General features: G+C 49.8%; 1 protein-coding gene across 2 annotated transcripts in view; it reads left to right on the top strand.

Annotated features, from left to right (window-relative positions):
* The window catches only part of TLL2 (tolloid like 2), a 136173-nt gene that overhangs the window by 110287 nt on the left and 4977 nt on the right, over positions 1-20909 (top strand). For both annotated transcript variants that reach the window (XM_043925984.1, XM_043925982.1), the window contains 8 exons: positions 257-402; positions 844-1039; positions 9689-9814; positions 10535-10695; positions 11336-11516; positions 13469-13594; positions 15671-15798; positions 19124-19337. In XM_043925984.1, the coding sequence (XP_043781919.1) occupies positions 257-402; positions 844-1039; positions 9689-9814; positions 10535-10695; positions 11336-11516; positions 13469-13594; positions 15671-15798; positions 19124-19337 (1278 nt within the window). The remainder of the gene's footprint in view (positions 1-256; positions 403-843; positions 1040-9688; positions 9815-10534; positions 10696-11335; positions 11517-13468; positions 13595-15670; positions 15799-19123; positions 19338-20909) is intronic.

Below are 20909 nucleotides of genomic sequence, written 5' to 3'. Positions count from 1 at the left end.
TGGCCCCGGGGTTCCCAGAGCTTGAAAAAATATGCCAGGTGATTGTGATGCCAAGCAAAGGTAGAGAGCCACTGCTCTCCATGGTTGTTTTCTTTATATGAGAAAAATTCAGAGTTGCAAACACAGGGAACCATGCCTTTCCAGAGGCGTCAGTCCATTGGAAATGAAAATGTTGGCAAGTGGAGCCACCTAGCGGTGTACTTCCTTAGTAAGCTCTGACGGGGGACCCCCCTTCCTCCTGGCTCTTTTTCTAAAGCTACCTGTGGGGGAGACATTAACAAAGATGCCGGTCAGATTCAATCTCCTAACTACCCGGATGATTACAGACCTTCCAAGGAATGTGTTTGGAGGATTACCGTTTCGGAGGGGTATCACGTGGGGCTTACCTTCCAAGCTTTTGAGGTGAGTACTGCTGGTCTTAGACACTGCTCTATAAAGATGAGTTTCCAGTTTGGGTTTGAAGACAGGAACCCAAGAGGCTATTTCAAGTCCAAGGCACATTTTGCCAGGACATCTGGTATCAAAACGTCTGCAGGTTTTGAAATTGCATCTGCCTCCTTTCTGAAGGCTGCTGGAGAAGGTGGGGGAATCATTGAAGCATAAGTCCAGAATGGGATCCCAGGGCGTTTTATTGACTCTTTCTTCCCAGTTTATCATGACTTAATGTCTTTTCAACTTGATTCATCCTTGCCTTACGCAAGTAGGAGACAGCTTGGAAAAGTTCCAGAACACACTTGGGCATCCTGGTTAGGTTTTTGAGAGTGATATTTAGTTTCCTTTCTTAGATTGAAAACCTTTAGGCCGAGCTGCTATCTTCCACATTGCCTCTGTTTCTCCATTTAGATTGAAAGGCACGACAGCTGTGCCTACGACTACCTGGAAATCCGTGACGGCTTCACGGAAGACAGCGCCCTGATTGGCCACTTCTGTGGCTATGAGAAGCCAGACGATGTGAAGTCCAGCTCCAATAGAATGTGGATGAAGTTCGTGTCCGACGGCTCTATCAATAAAGCTGGCTTTGCAGCCAATTTTTTCAAGGGTATGAATTAGCAGTTGTTTCCATTTTAGACACAGGAAGAGGTATTGCCCCCCGGCCTAAGAATCACTACACCCGCAGACCTTAGCACCAAACAACGCTCCCTGCAGTGGGGAGGCAGCGATCCGTTTATGCAAAGAGCTGTGCATAGATTCCCCAGTAGAGAGAGTTCTCCACTGACTCAGGAACAGGCTTAGTCTTGGCTTCTGTCTTTGTGGCAGAAAGTTTTGCTGCTGTGCTTGGAAATTAGGTTTATCGGTTTACAAGGTCAGCTTCATGAACCTTAGTGCAACTGAGCATTGATAACAATTTTTGTTTGTGTAGTCACTATCATTAATTGAGCACCTATTGTGTCAGGAACCACGCAAGGTACTTGATTTACACTATGTCACTTAATGCCCTCGATCAAGGTTGAAAAAGGCAGGCTCAGGGTTGCTCAGATAGTTAAGCAGCAGACCAAGAATCTAGTCACAGTCTGACTCCTAAACAAACTCTCTCCAGAACACTGCCTTGCATTCCCTGATATGGGATAGAGAGGCAGCCCAGGTCTTTAGCTCCTGAAGCATCAACTCCCAGCCTGCAAGTCTACACTCAAGTGGCAGGGCTTGTGGGGGAGACTGAGAAGGTTTGGTGCTCAGGAAACAAATATCCATGCTGCATTAGGGACTGACTGCTCTCCGAGTTCTTGATAAAATCAGGCCCAGAGTGGCATGGGAAGACCATCATTCCTGGCCCCAGCGGAACAGCTTCCTAAGACTCTTTTGAATGGACAGGTCTGCCTTCTCCACTCTCAGCGCCCTGGAATTCCTCAGACCACTTGCTAAGAAGCAATATAGGATATTCCGCAGTGCCTTTGGGTTGGGCACCCACCAGCACATCAGCAGCCGCTGAATGGATATATCCAGTCTATAACTGGGGTGACCGATCAGTAACTCCTTCCCACTTCCCTCCTTTCCCGGGCTTCTGGCTGCGCTGACCCAGAAATCCTGGTCCCTTCCTTACTGTGTCTCCCCATCTGCCCCCTTTCTATCCCCTTCTCCCAGGTTTTAGGTGAGCAGATGGTGTCAGAAGAGCCCATTTCCAGCTGTGTGACCTGAGCCGGCATCCCTTTGTCCTTACTGAAGCCTCAGTGTTCCTCTCTGTAAAACAAGAAGGAATCTGCCCATTTTCCCCAACCAGCTGTGAAGCCCCAATGAACTAATGGCTGTGGAGACACTTCATAAGCTGAAAAGTGCCACACGAGTGTGTGAGAATGTTATTTTTTCCTGCTTTGAGGCGTCTGATGACAGCAAACCAAAACAGCAAGAAGCATAGCATTCTGAATTACTGGAGGCAAAGTTAAATACTTTCCCAAGCAAAAACAAAGCAAAAAACACAGAAAAAACAAGCCATAGCACGTGTATTGCAAATGTAGTTAGGTTAGTGATCACAGTGGAAAGAAGAATGTGGGGGTCTTAGTAGAGATCCCAGGAAAGTCACAGCCCCCGCCCCACCCTAGCCCAGACTGCCCCTGCTATCTCCCAGCCTGGGGACACCCCCATCTGACTTAGTAGCTACAGTGGCTGGGTGGTCTTCAGCAAGTTACAAATCCTTTCTGAGCCCCAGTCTCTCCACCTATAGAAATGATACTACTAGTTTATCTCAGAGTTATTGTCAGGAAAAAATGAAATGGCATTAAGTGAATAGACATGGTATCCTGTTTAGTCCTGTTAATTGTCTTTGCTAAGGAAGGGATCTCTGAAGTGGTTATTTTTTTCTCTGGAAAAAATGATGTGACCGTTTCTTCTTGCTGTCAGTTTTTTTTTTTCAGGTATCAGTTTTTTATCGATGCTCTAACAGATCACCACAAATGTGATCATCTTACAGTTCTCAAGGTCAGACTTCCTTGCCTTTCCCAGCTTCTGGGAGGAGGCGCCTGCACTTCTTGACTGGTGGTGCTTTTTGGTCTTCAAGCCAGCAAGGGTGGCTGAGACCGTCTCAGGCTGCATCATCGACCTCGGTCTCCATCGTTGTTTCCTTTTCTGACTCTGATTCTCCTCTTGCTACTGTCAGTTGGAAGGACCCTTGTAGTTACTGTGGGCCCACCAAGCTGATCCAATGTAGTCTCCCATTTCAAGAACCTGAATCTAATCACATATGCAAAGTCCTTTTTGCCATGTAAGGGTAAGGTGACACAGATTCTAGGTTCCAGGACTGTGATGTGAATGACTTTGGGAGACCTCATTTTAGTTAACCTGTCACCCATAATCATGAGGTTTTATTCTAATTCTCTTGGTCCTAATTCTCCTGTCCTTCTTCTTCCCTGATTTCCCACCCCCAGGTCTTAGGTGTTGGGACTTCTTTGCAGTAAGATAACTGACAACCAGTTGGCACTGGTCCACCCACATCTCATTCCTGGTTCTACTGATGATCTGCATTATAATTTTGAGAGGACCAGCTAAAATCGAAGGGCTTCCAAATTGAACAAGTTAAAATAGTGTGCCCAGTTAAATTCAAAATTCCGATAAGAATGATCTTTTTAGTGTGTGTCCCAAATATTGCATACTGTACTAAGAAATAATTGTTCATCTGAAATTCAACTTTAACTGAACCTTCTGCTTTTTTTTGTGGCAGCCCTAGTGGAGATGACTGGAGAAGGCAATGGCACCCCACTCCAGTACTCTTGCCTGGAAAATCCCATGGACGGAGGAGCCTGGTAGGCTGCAGTCCATGGGGTCGCAAAGAGTCGGACACGACTGAGCGACTTCACTTTCACTTTTCACTTTGATGCATTGGAGAAGGAAATGGCAACCCACTCCAGTGTTCTTGCCTGGAGAATCCCAGGGACGGCGGAGCCTGGTGGGCTGCCATCTATGGGGTCACACAGAGATGGACACGACTGAAGTGACAGCAGCAGCAGTGGAGATGACAGGCATTGCAATGGTGGGGGGGGGGGGGTCCTCTCTGTGATGCTAAACCAGTTTGTAAGGGACTGAGTCGAGAACCTTGACCTGCTCTGACCAGCTGTGATAACTGGCTCTGTTTTGCTGGTTAGAAAATGCCATCTTCTCCCCACTCCACATTTAACATTTATTCAGCAGTCATCAAACTGTGTGTCAGGGACTGTGGGACAGAGGAGAACATGGTCATTGTCTTCAAGAACTCAAGCTGACCAAGGGGACCTGTAAGCCAATGGGCAGTGATGTTGTGTGAAGTGTGGACATCGGAGGAGGGTCTCACTCAGTGTGGGGGTGGGGTGAGTGAGTACCCAGACAAGCTACTTCAAAGACATTTCAGTTGGCAGACATCCTTTTAGATGCCCATCAAGGTGTTGAGGCCCACGTACACTAACTTAGTGCACAGTTAAGACATCTTTTTTGAGCTTGTTTTTATGTTAAGAAGGGCCTCAGAGAACCACTTTTAGAAAAGGAGAACTATACAGCATTGACCTTGACTCTGAGTCTTCAACGAAGAGCCAGGTCTGGTGGAAGCCTCTTTGGGACCTGTCTATTAAAGGAGAAAGAAAAGACATTTGTTGAGTGCCAGAAGCTGCATTAGTTACTTCCCTTTGTCTTCGGAAAAACTGCTTGCTTGGTGTTATTACCCCCATTTTAAAACAGAAGAAACTGAAGCTCTAAGGAGGCTGAGCTAGAACTAGACCCCAGATGTGTAGGATTTCACAGCTCACTGTCTTTCCTCTACAGAGACCTGAAAGCCACAGGAAAGTAAAGTGAAGGGATTTGAATTTTTCATTTGATTTTGATGCTCATCGCCTTTCTGCCTTCTCTACACGTGGGAGTATAGGGAAAAGGGCCCTGGCTTCAGCCTCTGCAGTGTGGGGTCTTGTCCTGCCCACGCCCCTTCCCCACTCCCCTTCCCCGCTCCCCGCTCTCAGGCAGGTCAGTTTTCCTTTCTGAGACTCAATCCTGCCTGCTTTGTCCTCCACTGTATTCCCAGTGCCAGACCCAGAGTGAGTTCAATAAATACTTATGGGGCAAAGGATGAATGAATACGGCTCAGATTCTCACTTGTGGATTGGGCTTCTTGCTCCCTGCTCTGCCTACCTTTCAGGGTTCCCACGAGGATGAATGGAGCCAGAGAACACAGTGCAGAGCAGTGCTGTCCAACAGAAATAGGAGGCGAGCCACAAATGCAGGCCATGGATGTAACTTTAAACTTTCTAGCACCCACCTTACAAAACACGTAGAAGAAGCAGCAGAAAGAAAGAGGCAAAATTAGTTTTAATACCATGTTTCCTTTAACCCAAAGTTAAATAAATAAACGTCAAAAATACTACCATGTTAATATGTAATCAATATACATAGTATTTTCTTAAAGTTTTAAAACTTTTTAAATGTTTTTATTTATTTATTTTTGGCTGCACGGGGTCTTTGTTGCTCAACACAGGCTTTTTTCCCAGTGGCGCTGCACAAGCTTCTCATTGCAGTGGCTTCTCTTGTTTCGGAGCACAGGCTCTAGGTACACGGGCTCAGTAGTTGTGGTACACAGGCTTAGTTGCCCCGTGGCATGTGGAATCATCCCAGACCAGGGATCAAACTCTTGTCCGCTGCATTGGCAGGCAGTTCTTAACCACTGGACCGGACCACTGGGTCGGATCCAATGTACAAATATTGGGAGAGATTTTATGGCTTTTTTCCCCACACTAAGTGGACATCCAGCGTGTCTTACCCTCACAGCAGGTCTGAACTTAGACTAGCTGTGTTCCAAGAGCTCTGCAGTTACGTGGGGTCTAGCACAGGTTAGTAGAGGTCTGGACACAGCCAGCTCCTTTGCCAACCTTTTTCCTACAAGGCCATCAGTAGGATGTCCTGTGAGCACACAGGGACCAGGAATTCTCGCGTGTGTCAGGAATTCTCCAGTAAAAGAAACTAGAAGAGCAGCTACAGAGGCCACGCAGAGGAGTTGGACCAGCCACCGAAGCTCTGGCCTTGGTGCCAGTTGGCAGGAATCTCTGCCCAGGGCCCAGCTGGCACATGGCTCTGTCCAGGGTGCCAGTTGGCCTCTGCAGCCCTCCCCTGGTGCCAGATGGCTTTCCCGCTCAGAGCCTGCTGGCAGGGCAGCAGGAGAGCACCTCACATCCCTGCTTACTTGGGGAGATAGCGAGTGCGTTTGCAGGTTGGCAGGGTCAGTTTGGTGATACGTTCCCCACATCAAGGGTGGGAGGATCTCCCACCTTGATCCCAACATTCCCCAGTCCCAGTGCTGCGGGCCCACCATGGAGCGTTTGATGTAGGGGGTGGGGGGTGCTGGCTTTCTTCAAGGTGCCTTAGAAGCTTAGGGATGTGCCCTGCTTTCCCTTTCCTTAACTCTCTCTGAAATAGCTTTGGGATCCTGCCTGAGTCATCTCATTATCTAACCTCAGAATGGTTCCTTCTGTCACTGGTACCACTTGGAGAAGGCAAAAAAGAGTCAAAATCCCGCTCTGCGAAGCTGGTACCTGGTTCAGCCTCTTCTCCCACCACACTTCCCTACTCCCCCAAATTTTCCTGGGGTACTTAGTCTTGACCACTATAGCTCAGAGCAGGCACGAGCCTGTTGACTTCAAGTAGGTGCTACTTCAGTACAGTGGGAGGTGACGCAGAGTACACCCAGGCCCACCCCTTCAAGGGCAGGGCCCTAGTACACTTCCATGCCACCCACCCGAGTTGGAGCAGGGGTGGAAATGGCCAAACATCCCATCACCCTTCTAGTCTTCAGGAGAACTATACTCCCTCTGCTTAAGTACAAACCCAGCCCACCAGCCTCTTGCCCTCCACATGGCTAAGGATGCTAGGAGACTTAACAGTGGTCCTCCTTTCTTGCCTATGACATACGTGTGTCCTTCCATGGCCATATCATATTCTGGCATTGGTCTCCCCCCATCCCGGCCACCCATCTGGGCCCTTTAACTTGTTCTAGGTTGATGGGCTCTTTCCGTGGTTCCTGTTTTCCTTCCTCCTATGCCCTCCAGCCAGTTTCTTAACTCTGCTATGCTGCCTTCTTGCCCATCTAGTCTTCCTTCACTGGCCCATCCTTGATGCTTTTTTCTTCTTTCTGTTCCTATCTCTCTTCCTTCCCCAGGCCCACACTACTCTACTCTGCCCTGACTCAGGGATGTCTGGCGGCCTTATCCTTTTCACTACTCCCATCATTGTGTCTCCACCCACTGAAATTTCAAAAGCAACCCTACTCTTGTCTAGAGCAATAACTACTGTGTACCTAGAGTCTATATGCTGGGTACTTTGCAGGAATCATTTTCAATCACCACAACCCTGAAACCAGGTATTATCCTCATGTTAAAGCTGGAGGAAGGCTCAGAGAAGTCAAATCACCCAGTTTATTAAAGGATTATTCACCTGGTGAATCATGCTAAAGACTGGACTCTTTCTATTTCTCATTATTAATGCTTCTCCTCATTTTATACTTTTTAGCAAATGTCTAGGAAAGTGCTTTGCCTATTATAAAGTAGTAAATAATTGTAGGATTGTAACTACTTTAGCATACTTAGTACTTATATTTGTTTGTGACTATGGGGCTTCCCTGATAGCTCAAACAAGCTGCCTGCAATGCAGGAGACCCTGGTTTGATTCCGGGGTCGGGAAGATCTGCTAGAGGAGGGATAGGATCCTCCAGCCCATCCTGGAGGAGGGATAGGCTACCCACTCCAGTATTCTTGGGCTTCCCTTGTGGCTCAGCTGGTAAAGAATCTGCCTACAACGCGGGAGACCTGGGTTTGATCCCTGGATTGGGACGATCCCCTGGAGAAGGGAAAGGCTATCCACTCCAGTGTTCTCTCCTGGAGAATACAGTCCATGGGGTCACAAAGAGTCAAACACAACTGAGCCACTTTCACTTCACAAGGACAACTTCAACCCCGTGCCTACAGGGTGTTCCCTAAACCCAGTCATCCCTACTGGCCAACTTATTTGAGCTTTTGTTGAACCCAAGGACACATCACTCTAAGAGCCACCACCTAAATCTGCTTCCCACTATAGGAAATGATGGGGGATTTACAAACTGTCCTTTACCCAGTGATGAGCCACCAGGTTGATGAGTGTTTTGTGCATCGTGGATCAGGGAGATTGGAAGGAAGTGAGTTTATTTGAGTTGGAGTTTTTGAATTGAAAAAAGGAGAATTGACGGTTGAAAGTTTTGCATTTTCTGCAGGACCACTATGTTAGAAGTTGCCAGGAGTCAGAGTTTTTAACAATTCAAATTTCAAAGAACTAGAAATACTTAATAACAGTGAGAGTTCTATCTCTGGGTGTTTTCCAGCAGGGTCTGAAAAGCTCTCTACCAGAAATCTTATTAAGTGGATCCGTGCTGAGGTGGCAGGACTGGGAATCTTTTCAAGTTTTTATCAACTTGAAAATGTCCTCATTCCTTTTATTTTATGTATGATGTGAGGTCTTGTGAGATTTTGTGAACTCCGTCCTTGCTCTGTTCTTACCTTCCCTGGTATTAGGAAACCAACACTTCTACCCACTCCCCAACCCTTTCTTCTTCCTAGATTGGGCTCTTGTTGTTTGAAGATCTCTCCGTGTCTCATCGTCCTTTCACTAGACTGCAGCTCTGTTAGGCCACAATCTGCATGCTGTTTAGGGATAAATGTACCACAAATTGATCACAGAAACTTATGATTTTTTTTCTTTTATGTCTGACACTCGTTTTGGAGACATCCAGTGCCTGAGTTTTTTCTTTCTTCAGTGGTGCAGGGCTGACAGGCTGGGGTGATTCTCCAATGAGTTCTGTGTTCTCTTTCTGGACAACACCCTGCTTGCTGCTCTTTAATTGCCCCCAGCACATCAGTGAACCCCATCTAACTCCCCTGCTAACTCAGTCTCACTGTGGCCTCTTCCTGCAGTTGCTCCTGGGAGCATCGGCTCATCTAAGAGCCAGTGTTTTCTGTAAACTTGACGATCACCCAGGACACATCTTCAAATTAGTAATAAAAATTTAACTCATAGCTTCCGGCTCTCTCCCTAGAGAATAATTATATATCTTCATCTAGGAGTGTATCTCTTTGTCCCTGTGTGTGTTTGTGTGCATGCTCGCACACACATGTGTGCATGGTCAGTTGTGTCTAACTACTTGTGACCCCATGGACTGTAGCCCACCAGGCTCCTCTGTCCATGGAATTCTCCAGGCAAGAATACTGGAGTGGTTTGCCGTTTCCTTCTCCAGGGGATCTTCCCGACCCAGGGTTCAAACTCATTTCTCTTGCATTGGCAGGTGGATTCTTGACCACTGCTCCACCTTGCTCTTGGTCCTTACCCTTTGCTTAATGTCCTGAGAAGTTCCACATTTATGGAGGGAGCCCCAGTTTTATGGCATTGAAGTCGATCATCTTTGGTATGGAAGCTTTGAGATTTATTAAGGTCACAAACGAACACTGCTGATTAAACTCTTCAAAGAGCACAGTTATCCAAGTTATCCAGGCCCGATCATCTCTCAGAGGAGTCCTGTTTCCTGCTAACAGGTTATTCTCGTGTGCTGTCAAGACTCACTCGCTGCTGTAGCTGCTGCCAGTTTCTGTGGACGGGGGACTCCGTGGAAGGCGGGCACCAGGAGTTGTTCTTGTTCTTAGAGGGAATCCTGGGATGTGGACCACAATGGGGAACAGACCTGACAGTTGTTTGATGACTTAACCAGGGTCACCTTCCTCCCCAACAGAGGTGGATGAGTGTTCCTGGCCAGATCACGGTGGGTGTGAGCAGCGCTGCGTGAACACTCTGGGCAGCTACAAGTGCATGTGTGATCCTGGCTACGAGCTGGCCGCTGACAAGAAGGCCTGTGAAGGTTAGTATTGGACCTGCCAAACTGGAGTGAGAAGGGATGGGGGACAAATCTTAGGAGAAGGGGAACAGATGGAGATGGGGCAGCTGGTCGGCTGTGAAGAAACAATTGTGGGGGATGATTCACCTCCCTCCTGGAGGGAAAAACAACGCGATAAGGCCACAAACGCGAGATGACTTTATCGGACTCCACCCCAGCAACTGAGCAAATGGAATCATGGAATTTCATTTTCTTCTGTGACCATGTGAAATTCACATGATTATAAAGATGGAAAATGAAAACAAAGAATAACTGTGAGCACTTCGGTGTGACATGACAAATAATTTGCGCATTTCATTTATTTCATTCCAACCTGGCTGGCGGTGTTTCCCTTGCCACCTGCATGACTCTGCCTGTTCATGGAAGCCAGGGACATCGCATAGCTTGGTGCAAACATTTCTTAGCCCAAGTCATATGAAGTCCCCAACTATGTCCCTGAGAGGTTAAGCACAAATGCCTCATCTTCTTTTTAAAAAGCAGTAAAGACTTGTCCTCAACTCCATCCCTCCAAAACCTCAGTTGAAACAGACCAGAAGAAAGGACGTGAATTAATCAGTTCAGATTGTCTATATTTTGTTTTTGTTGATGTTATTAAAGAACAGCAGGGCTTATTGCTGCTTGGGGGAAATCGCAGTCACTTGGAACTAAAACCAAATGAATCTTGCTTCTTTTCCCTCCGTGCAGTGGCCTGTGGCGGTTTCATTACCAAGCTGAATGGAACCATCACCAGTCCCGGGTGGCCGAAGGAGTACCCTACGAACAAAAACTGTGTCTGGCAAGTGGTGGCCCCCGCCCAGTACCGGATCTCCCTTCAGTTTGAAGTGTTTGAACTGGAAGGCAATGATGTATGTGTCCAGGCTCTGATTGACTGGGAATGCTGTTGGGATGTGACCCAGGGCTGGGAACTCGGGAGGGGATCAGCAGGCAGGGAGGTGGCCTCCAAGGGTTGTGGCATTGTAGCTGGGCAGAATCTGGGGTGTTTGTCGAGGCGATTTCAACTGCACACCCTTGGGAGATGAAGTGCTCTGGTCCTCTCATCACCGATAAATCCAAGGAGAAGCAGGACAAGAGAGGAGGAGGGAGGTCTTGGGAGTGGGAGGTGGTCAGGACAGGTACGTCCCCTGAGGTAGGAATCTGGGGCTTAGTGTCCAGCTGGGAAGAATGGAGGGGGTGAGATGCATCTGGGGACCAGGGTGGCATAAACAGCCCATTCTCTCCCATGGGCAGTGGTCATGGGATGACTGCATCAGCCAGCCAAGGCCCAGGCAGAGCCCACTGCTGGACAGCAGGTCCGACGTGCCCCCATCTGCACCTTGGGCTGGAGGGATCCCAGTGAGAGTCGAGAGGACCCTCCTGCCGGACCCAGTCAAACCCATCTGCTCACTTGGAGGGTGCAGCTCTTAGGAAGGGGGTCCTGCAGGGTGCCGGGATCTGGGGGGAGGGAAGTGGGAGCCCCCGGCAGCTCCCCACAGCGCTCCTTTGCAGGTGTGTAAGTATGACTTCGTGGAGGTGCGCAGCGGCCTGTCCCCTGATGCCAGGCTGCACGGCAAGTTCTGCGGCTCTGAGACGCCCGAGGTCATCACTTCGCAGAGCAACAACATGCGTGTGGAGTTCAAATCCGACAACACGGTCTCCAAACGCGGCTTCAGGGCCCACTTCTTCTCAGGTGTGCGGGTTTGGGGGCAAGACCACAGACTGAGGGAGACAGGGTTTTGCAGGCTCCCAGCCTCAGGGCACCCGCCTACCCCTCTCTGTCCGCTGCCCATGCCCTCACAGTCTCTGCCTCTGTCCGGGTTTTATATAGTGGTAGCTATATTATTATAGGAATGCCGAAACAAATGACCACACACTGGGTGGCTCAAAACAACAGAAGTGTTGTCTCTCACAGCTCTGGGGGCCAGAGGTCTGAAATTGAGGTGTGGGAAAGGCTGGACTCCCCCAAAGGGCTTGAAGAAGAGCCTGGGTTGTCTCTTTGTAGCCCCTGGTTCCAGTAGTGAAGTGCTGGGTGGTCTTCAATTCTTTATTTGTTAAGGGTCCTTTAAGGATTCTTAGTTGTCCTCATGGAATCAGAGGCTAAAACACCGAGTGTTTGGTGACCCATTACCGGCAGTAGGCAGAGCGAAGGGAGACACCTGAGCCCCGAGGTTATCCTTGGGGGAGGCCTGGGGGTGGAGGCTGACCCTCGGTTAGTAGGGGAGGAAGCTGCCTCAGGCAAGGGCTGCACACTTGAGGCACAGGAACCACAGTGACGACCGCAGCTAATGCTTGAGTCCATCCATGATAATAAATAAAAGCTAACAGTAGAGTCCCTTGGACTGCAAGGAGAGCCAACCAGTCCATCCTGAAGGAGATCAGTCCTGGGTGTTCATTGCAAGGACTGATGCTGAAGCTGAAACTCCAGTACTTTGGCCACCTCATGCGAAGAGTTGACTCATTGGAAAAGACCCTGATGCTGGGAGGGATGGGGGGCAGGAGGAGAAGGGGACGACAGAGGATGAGATGGCTGGATGACATCACCAACTCGATGGGCATGAGTTTGAGTAAACTCCGGGAGTTGGTGCTGGACAGGGAGGCCTGGTGTGCTGCGATTCATGGGGTTGCAAAGAGTCGGACACGACTGAGCGACTGAACTGAACTGAACAGTGACATGGGGCTGGACACTGTTCTAAGTGTTTTTTTCTTATACTAGTTCATTTTCTCCTCTCAACAACCCTGTGAGGTAAGGACACCATGACTGACTCCATTTTACAGGTGAGGCAACTGAGGCACAGAGGTCAAGGACTCCCCAAGGTCACAATAGCTGGAAGCAGAGGAGCAGGGCTGGCACTGGGCTGTCTGGCTCCTGGCTCACATGCTTATCTGCTCCACAGGCAGGAGGAGGCGTGGAGTCGTTGAATAAGAGCCCAGGCCTCCAGGTCACACCGGCTGCTTGCTCACTGAGTAACCTTGGGCACGTTAGCGGTCTCAGCCTCAGTTTCCCTACCTGTAAAATGGGGACACAGGCACCTCCCTCCTAAGGATGTGTGACAATTAAGTTAGGTAATATAGAGAGTATATGCTAAGTTGCTTTAGTTGTGTCCAGCTGTTTGCAATCCTATGGACTGTAGTCCACCAGGCTCCTCTGTCCAAGGGATTCTCCAGGCAAGAATACTGGAGTGGGTTGCCATACCCTTCTCCAGGGGATCTTCCCAACCCAGGGATTGAACCCACATCTCATGTCTCCTGCGTTGGATGTAGATTCTTTACCACCTCAGAAGCCCAGAGTATAGTATAGAGTGATTAGTGTCCATCACATAGTAAATAATTCATGGTAGCTGTTTTTTTCTTGTTAATATTATTACTAATATTAGCCTATCCTTTAGGGAGCTCCTTGGTTTGGGTGGGGAGCAGGGGTGGAGCCACACGTACACATAAAGTACTTTAGGAGCATGGGGAATATACAGGGCCAGGTCATGCCCAAGGAATGCCGCCCCAGCCTCCCCCTCGGAGAAGAATAATCAGCGTTGGGGATGATCAGGGAGGCTCCCTGGCAGAGGCTCCTTTGGAGCGGGGCCCTGGGCTGTGAGGAGCGCCCCCATGTTGGTGGTTCCCCTTAGGACAGCCCGCTGATCTCCACAGACAAGGACGAGTGCGCCAAGGACAACGGCGGCTGCCAGCACGAGTGTGTCAACACCTTCGGGAGCTACCTGTGCCGGTGCAGGAACGGCTACCGGCTCCATGAGAACGGGCAGGACTGCAAAGAGGGTGAGGCTGGATCGCGGCCGGGGTCAGGGCGTGGGGGGTCACCTTGGCTGCCCGAGTGTACCCATGCTTAACAGCCAGGGGCGCTTCTTCCCCAGTTGGCCAAGCCCGGAAATGAGGCTCAGCTTCTGCCTTCCTTCCCTTCTCCCAGCCTCCTGCTCATGAGTGATTTCCCCCAGGGTAGTCACTCCCTCAGGGGGCTCGTAGGGGCCCTCAAGTGCTCTTCTACACTTATTATTGCAAAGAAGTTAAACCCCAGGTTCCAGAATCAGACCCCCAAGGTTTAAATCTTGGCTCTGCTACTTACTAGCTGTGTGACCTTGGGCGAGTGACTTAACCTCTCTGAGCCTCAGTTTCCTCTTCTGTATAAAAAGGACTAAACATACCTCCTTAAAGTTTTTGTGAGGGTTAAATAAGAGAATGTTTAGCAAGTATTTCATATAGGCTGACACATAGTAAGCACTTGAAATGTCAGTAGATATCAGCTATCTATGTCGTAATCTTATTTACCATGCATGAGTCTAGTAAAATAGAACTTGGGGAAGACTCTGTTCCCTGCTCCGTTTGCTCCTGGGAGTCCTTCAGAGCCAGATGGCTTTTGATATCCAGCCACTCTGAGAAAGGCCTTCCCTGCGTGCCTATTCCACCCTGCAAAGGGGGTTTGAGCATCTCGATAAACACACAAGCCTGCTGGCCTTAGCCCCACCACAAAGCCCTGCATGCACAGCAGGGAAGGGAAGAGGTGAAGACTTCACGCCCCACCTGGGACAAGCACTTCAGACTTAGGGGATTTGGGCTGGCCAAGGCCTCCTTGGAAAATGAGCTAATTAAGAATTGAAGAAGGAGCTCAGACATCTTCCGAAGCCCACCCTCAAGGCCAGCGTTCTGACCTGGACACAGGCAGTCACAAGTTGGGTTGAAAGTTGGGTCGGAAGAAGGAGCTGTCATTCTGGAACTTAAAAAAACTAAAAAAAAAAACCAAAAAACACTTTCATCTAGCCCCTGCGGTGCAGGGGAGGCCAGGAGGATTATAAAGTCAGCCAAGGTTCCATCAGGTGAACGGGATGGGTCCCCGTTGGGGGGTGGAGCGTCCAGGAGCAGACACCCCACATCTGAATTGTTGCCCTGTTGGCACCTGTTCTCCTCATGGCTGCAGAGCAGAGGCAGCAAGGAGGTGGAACCTCCACACAGCTGCCCCCCACCCTGACCTGCCCTCAACTGCCCCCTTCCCACAAACACACACACCCGCAACCTGCAGCCTGGGAGACAGCAGTGGTACCTCCTCGGGGTCCTCTCCTTCCTAATCAGCAATGGCAAAGGCAGTCCTGGCTCCACCCCTGACCAACAGGTCGCTTGCCTTCTCTCAGCTTATTTTCTCAATTAGAAGGTGGAAAGGATTAAATGAGAGGGTGCAATCAAAGTGCTTACTACAGCGCTCAACACAGAGGGAGACAAATTCTAGCTGTTGGCCAAAACGCTACTTACTGAGCTAGTCGTGGCACCACTCTTTGCAAATAGCATGGTAACCAGGGCAACATCTGTAGCCTCCAATTGAAACTACTTTGGAAACTAAAAGACAGGAGGCATGGTGATGGAGACCTTTGTTAGCGCTCGCCGCGCCTTTCACATGCATTATCTCATTTAATCCATGCACACACCCCCCTCCAAAGGGTGTGCATTTAATCCACGCACACACCCCACTCCTTTTACAAACAAGGACACCAAGGCTTACAGAAACTCCCAAAGTCCCCCAGCTTGTATGCAGTGGAACCAGGACTTGAGCTGAGGCCCATCTGGCCCCAGCGCCTGTGGTCTTAACCAACTCTCCCATATTTCCAATGACAACTGCAATGCAAATAGCAATAGTTAGATGACCTGGCTCCAGGAAGGTAGCGAAGAAAAATACATCAGATCTCTGAGCCGGGGAACCTTTGATTCAGGCCAGCCTCTGCCCCGACGTTCAATGACCATGTGACAAGAGCTCGGGCGGGGGGACACTCTTCCAGAACACCTCTTCTGCTGCCCAAAGTGAGCTACCTCTCTCTCTCTCTCACGCTGTCTCTCTCTGCCTGTCCCCAGCCGGCTGTGTACACAAGATCAGCAGCGCAGAGGGGTCCCTGATGAGCCCCAACTGGCCTGACAAATACCCGAGCCGGAGGGAGTGCACCTGGAACATCTCTTCAACCGCGGGCCACAGGGTGAAACTCGTGAGTTATTTTCAAAGTCTGTGAACGACACAGATTTCAGTATCAGGCTGACATGGGTCTGGCTCTCTGCTCTGAAGCCTGGTGATGTTAATCAGCGTTTCCAGGACTCAGTTTTGTATTCTGGAAAACGGGGCTGCTAGTAAAACCTACCTCCCGTAGCTGTTGTGCAGATTAGAAAAGAGGATGTACCTGAAGCCGTCAGCACGGGGTGGTGGGTGAGCAACACTGTGTAAACAGCATCTGTTCACAGTGGTTCACTCTGAACTGGCACCCTTTACACAGACTTCAAGTGTTGTTTGTGATTCCGTTGTTTGCAGTTATACTATTTTACCAAATGATACATTCTCAAGATATTAAAAAAAATATAGTCAGTCAGAGGGTTGGAAAGTGAAAACCAAATTTCCAGACCCCCATGCTCACTCTAGAAATTACTTTTCTGAACATTTTTTTTGTGAATTCTTCCAGAAATTTCTGTGTTTGTATGCACAGGAAAAAAACATATATCCTTTTCTTGCTCACATTTCTCAAAAGTACTCTATTATTCATATTCCTCTACAACTTAACATTTTCCCCATTAACAAAGAGTTGGACATGACTGAGCAACTAAGCACTTAGCACCTCGCTGTTGTTAGCTAATTAACAATAGGAGATTAAGTTATGTATGCTAATTCTCTCTTGCATTAAACATATATATCTTCCAAGCCTTTCTTTGAGTTTCTCTGGTGGCTCAGCTGGTAAAGAATCTGCCTGCAGTGCAGGAGACCCGGGTTCGATCCCTGGGTTGGGAAGATCCCCTGGAGAAGGGAATGGCAACCCACTCCAGTATTCTCGCCTCGAGAATTCCATGAATAGAGCAGCCTGGTGGGCTACAGTCCATAGGGTCGACAGGAATCAGACACAGCTGAGCGATTAACACACTCCCACACAAGCCTTTCTTTAAAGTCCTATCTGTGCATATGATTGTGGTAGTCTGCATACCATGCTCGGTTATTGCAAAAGAGAAATAAGTTTTTCCTACAAGTCTTGCTTCTCAACCACCAGGGACTCCCAGATCCTGGAGTGTAAGACAAACCCTCTTGCTTTCTGGAGAAACTGTATTCCAGCAGACAAACAGTTTTTAAATGGGTCATTCTAACTCTGGAGATTGCTAAACTCTTCAGAATATACATAGACGTCCCCTTGAATTATGGACCCCTTGGATTAATATATATGAGTGTCCCCTTGAATTATGGACCATATCTCCAGGGAGAAGGGGAGATAACATAGGAGAAGGTGATGATAAACAGACGCTCACCTGGAGATTTACATGGGTGTTTATTGGCGAGAGCAGTGAGGAGGACAGGTGGATGAACGCGCGTCCAAGTTGGGCAGCAGGTGCTGGTGTCTCTCTGTGCCAGGCCTGGGGCATCGGGGGTAAAGTCAGGGTCCCTGACCAAGGGTGCTCATGTGGGCACCTCCTATGCATGGCTGTCCCTATAGTAAGCACTTTGAGTTGCTCTCCTGGGTCAGTCAGAAGCCTTGAATCTGGGCGAGGGTGAATTGAAGCGAGTGCATTGGAGAAAGGCTGCCATCTGCTGGAGGATGTTCGTCATGGCAACAGAAATCTTTGAAGCAGCGGGGGAATGGCTCCCCCCGGGGTTGGGAACGTGCAATGTGCACTCTTGGAACCGGTGCTTCGGTGGAAGGGTCCCAACATTTCAATAATTGCCCCCAAAGTCTTTTCCTGTTCTTTGCAGTGGCCAGAGTGAGCCCAGACCTCCAGTTTATCTGAGGCTCATACATACGTGCTAGTTCTTAAATATTTCCTTGGGAAGTGGGTAGTGGGTATTGATCACGCTCTACTGTTTTGCTGCCACAGAGTGTGAGCTGAATGCTTACCAAGAAGCTAGTGTCTGACTGCATGGGGACAGCCGCGGGGCATCCCATGATGGGGAGCCCCCTGGTCCGCCATCCACCTCCCACTGCCCTGCCCACCCTGTTTCCACCGGCCTCCCTTTCCCACTTCTGCCCACAGCCCTACTCCCACTCTCTGGACCCTCCTCCCTGTCTGTAAGTGTGAAGAGTCTTTCCCATTTCAAGTGTGTTTAACACCCTTACAAAAGCCAATGGCCCCTCTCTTTCTGCCTCTCTACCTCCATCCCTGACCTGTTGCCCCAGCTCCCTTGCTGTGAACTGAGGCTCTTTCCTAGCCCCTCCTGGTAATGTTCTCTTTGTTGCCCCAGCTCCCTTGCTGTGAACTGAGGCTCTTTCCTAGCCCCTCCTGGTAATGTTCTCTCTCCTTCTCTGTCATTTGGTCCAAGTCTTCATTTAAAGTGTCCCCTCTCTTTAAATGCCCCTGGTAGCCATGGGCAGGCCATCAACTAGTCATCTGCCCAGAGCCTGAGAAGTCCTACATTTGGAGCTGCTGAGCCCAGCGCACAGCCTGAAATTATGAGGTTGCTCTGGCCTGCTTTGGGGGACAGGCTTGGGGGGACAAGAAGAAGAGAGGCGGTACGGGAGGGTGATGGTTAGGAGTGTGGTCTGGAGTCAGGCTGCCTGGGAGTCAAGTTCAGCTCCATCCTCTAGCTGGGTGAGCGTGGGCAGGTCCCTTAACTTCCCTAAGACTCAGTTTCCCCTTCTGCACACTAGGGATACTCATAGCCCTTCCCTGACAGCGTCATCAGAATTAAGTAACAAAATGCAGGGCTCTGCATGGAAAGAAAACTCACCTCAGGCCAGCCTCTCTGATCATGAGCATGTGGAGCAGCGTGCACTTCATAAAAGCGCCGTTCACATCATCTGTGCCGAGGGGGCTGCACAGTGCAGTGCAGAGGTTGCGGGCAGGGGCTCCTGGCCTCCTGGCCTGAGCCCAGCTCTGCCAGTGGGTGACCCTTGGGCAAGTTATGCGACAGCTCTGTGCCTCGGTTTCCTCACCTGTAAAGTGGCGGTTATCACGGTAGACACCTCACAAGATCATGAGGACTGCTACTTACCAAACCCTGAGAACAGCACCTGACCCAAAGGAAGCTCCGTCGTCTCATGGTTAAGCGAGGGAGACTCCGTGAGACACGACCGAGGAGCACAGACATCAACACGCGTTGACACTCTCTGACCCCAGCTGTCTTATCCGCCACGGGGTCATGGTGGAAGTAGCTCACAGGGTTGCTCTGAGACCAAAAGAGGCCAAGTGGTGACCCTCACCACAAGTGTGGCCACCATTGCCATGGGCTCCACGCCCCCCGCACAGCTCGCTGGGCAGATGCGTGTCCTTGTGTCCCCGGAGAGGGGGCCTGCACCCACCCCGGCTGAAAGGACCTGGCCTCACTCGCTGCTCTTTCATCCCCAGACATTTAATGAGTTCGAGATCGAGCAGCACCAGGAATGTGCCTACGACCACCTGGAACTGTACGACGGGCCTGACAGCCAGGCCCCCGTCCTCGGCCGTTTCTGCGGCAGCAAGAAGCCGGACCCCGTGGTGGCCTCGGGCAGCAGCCTGTTTCTCCGGTTTTATTCGGACGCCTCGGTGCAGAGGAGAGGATTCCAGGCCGTGCACAGCACAGGTGCGTGGGCTGGGGCCCTGGCCTTCAGCTAATCCCCATGTGGACCCGAGATAGATGAGTGATGAAGGCAGGAAAAGGACCACCTTTAATTCTGATTATTGTGGGGACGGGAGGTGTGTGATGACGTGTCCCTTTTAAAATGAAACACGAGCAGCCATGCGGGGAGGGCTGTTTTAATGTCTTTGACAACCTATTAAGTGAGCAACCCTTTTTCAGTGCCAAACTTCTTACCTCTCTTCTTTTCTTCCTCCTGCCCTCCTTTTAAACTTTTATTTGTAATTTTGCTGGTTTGTGTCTGGGTGCTGAATGGTGGAAAGAAGTCCTCTGTACCCTCCAAGAAGCAGTTCCAAAAAACCAAAAGTGTTTCTGTTTCCCGTTATTTTTCTCACTTGAAATAAACAGCCTTAATTAGCCCTTTGGAGGAAAATGTTTATGCTTATAACTTACATTATTTACCATGTTAAATAGAAGAAAATCAGTAAGAACATTGGCTCTGCTCTTTAGCCACTTAAAGGATACAGCCTGGGACTTGTTCAGTCGCTAAGTCGTGTCCGACTCTTTGCGACTCCTCTTTGCAGCATGACAGGCTTCCCTGTCCTTCACCATCTCCGGGAGCTGGCTCAAACTCACGCCCATGGAGTTGGTGATTCCATCCAACCATCTCATCCTCTGTCGCCCCCTTCTCCTGCCCTCATACAGCCTGGGACTAGAATCCATGAAGCAACCTGACTTTCTGATCCTCGCCCTCTGACAAAGCAGCGGCAGTGAGGCTCACTCAGAGTCTGCGATCATGATCATGACTTCTTTGAGGTTTTCTGATCCCTTTAACAGCCCCTTCTCCCAGTTTTTTCCCAGAGCCAGAAAATATGAATCAGATGAGACAAAGCGACAGCCAGCATCTTTGAAGCCTGGCTGACCCTGGCCGCGAACTCCCCACTGTTCACAGCTGCATCACCACTTCCCTGGTGACGTTTAAAAGTCACTAACTAGTGACTTCACCCTCTTGTCCCTGCAGACTGAGTGTGGGTGATCAGGGTGCTCAGGGTCCTGCAGGAAACAGGGGCACACTCAGGTGGAGTCATTATTTGAGAAGCTACTAAAGGACTGTTTACAGAGGGCTGGACAGGATGTGGGGACACCACAGGGACAGTGCAGCAACCACTCCTAAGATGTAAGGCTGTCACTCCCTTCGGCCTCAATGACAGAGGTGGGGGATCAGTTCCTGAAGCCTAGAGACAAAAGCAGGCAAGCAGAGGGCCCCCAAACAGGAGCTGCGACTTGTAGTCAAAGGACACAGCCTGTGGTGACCAGGCAAGGAGGGGCCTGGGACTAGTGCCCTGACCTTTCTCTTCCCTGATCTGCTAGTGCTGCCTGTGGCCGGATCATGGGGCCAAGGGGCTCATCCATGTATACCCAGAGGTCTGCCTCCAGGGGCCAGGGCAGGTGGGAAGAGGAGAGGAGATCTGGCAGGATGGGTGGGAGGCATCCTACCCTGCTCAGCCCTCACTTCATTGCCAGCCACATCGCAAGAATTTGAAATTTTCCAAAGACAGCTCAGACCTGGAAGAAAAT

This window comes from Cervus elaphus, chromosome 15 (genome assembly GCF_910594005.1).
Source record: "Cervus elaphus chromosome 15, mCerEla1.1, whole genome shotgun sequence".
NCBI classification, from domain to species: domain Eukaryota; kingdom Metazoa; phylum Chordata; class Mammalia; order Artiodactyla; family Cervidae; genus Cervus; species Cervus elaphus.
This window is presented reverse-complemented; position numbering and strand designations above follow the sequence as displayed.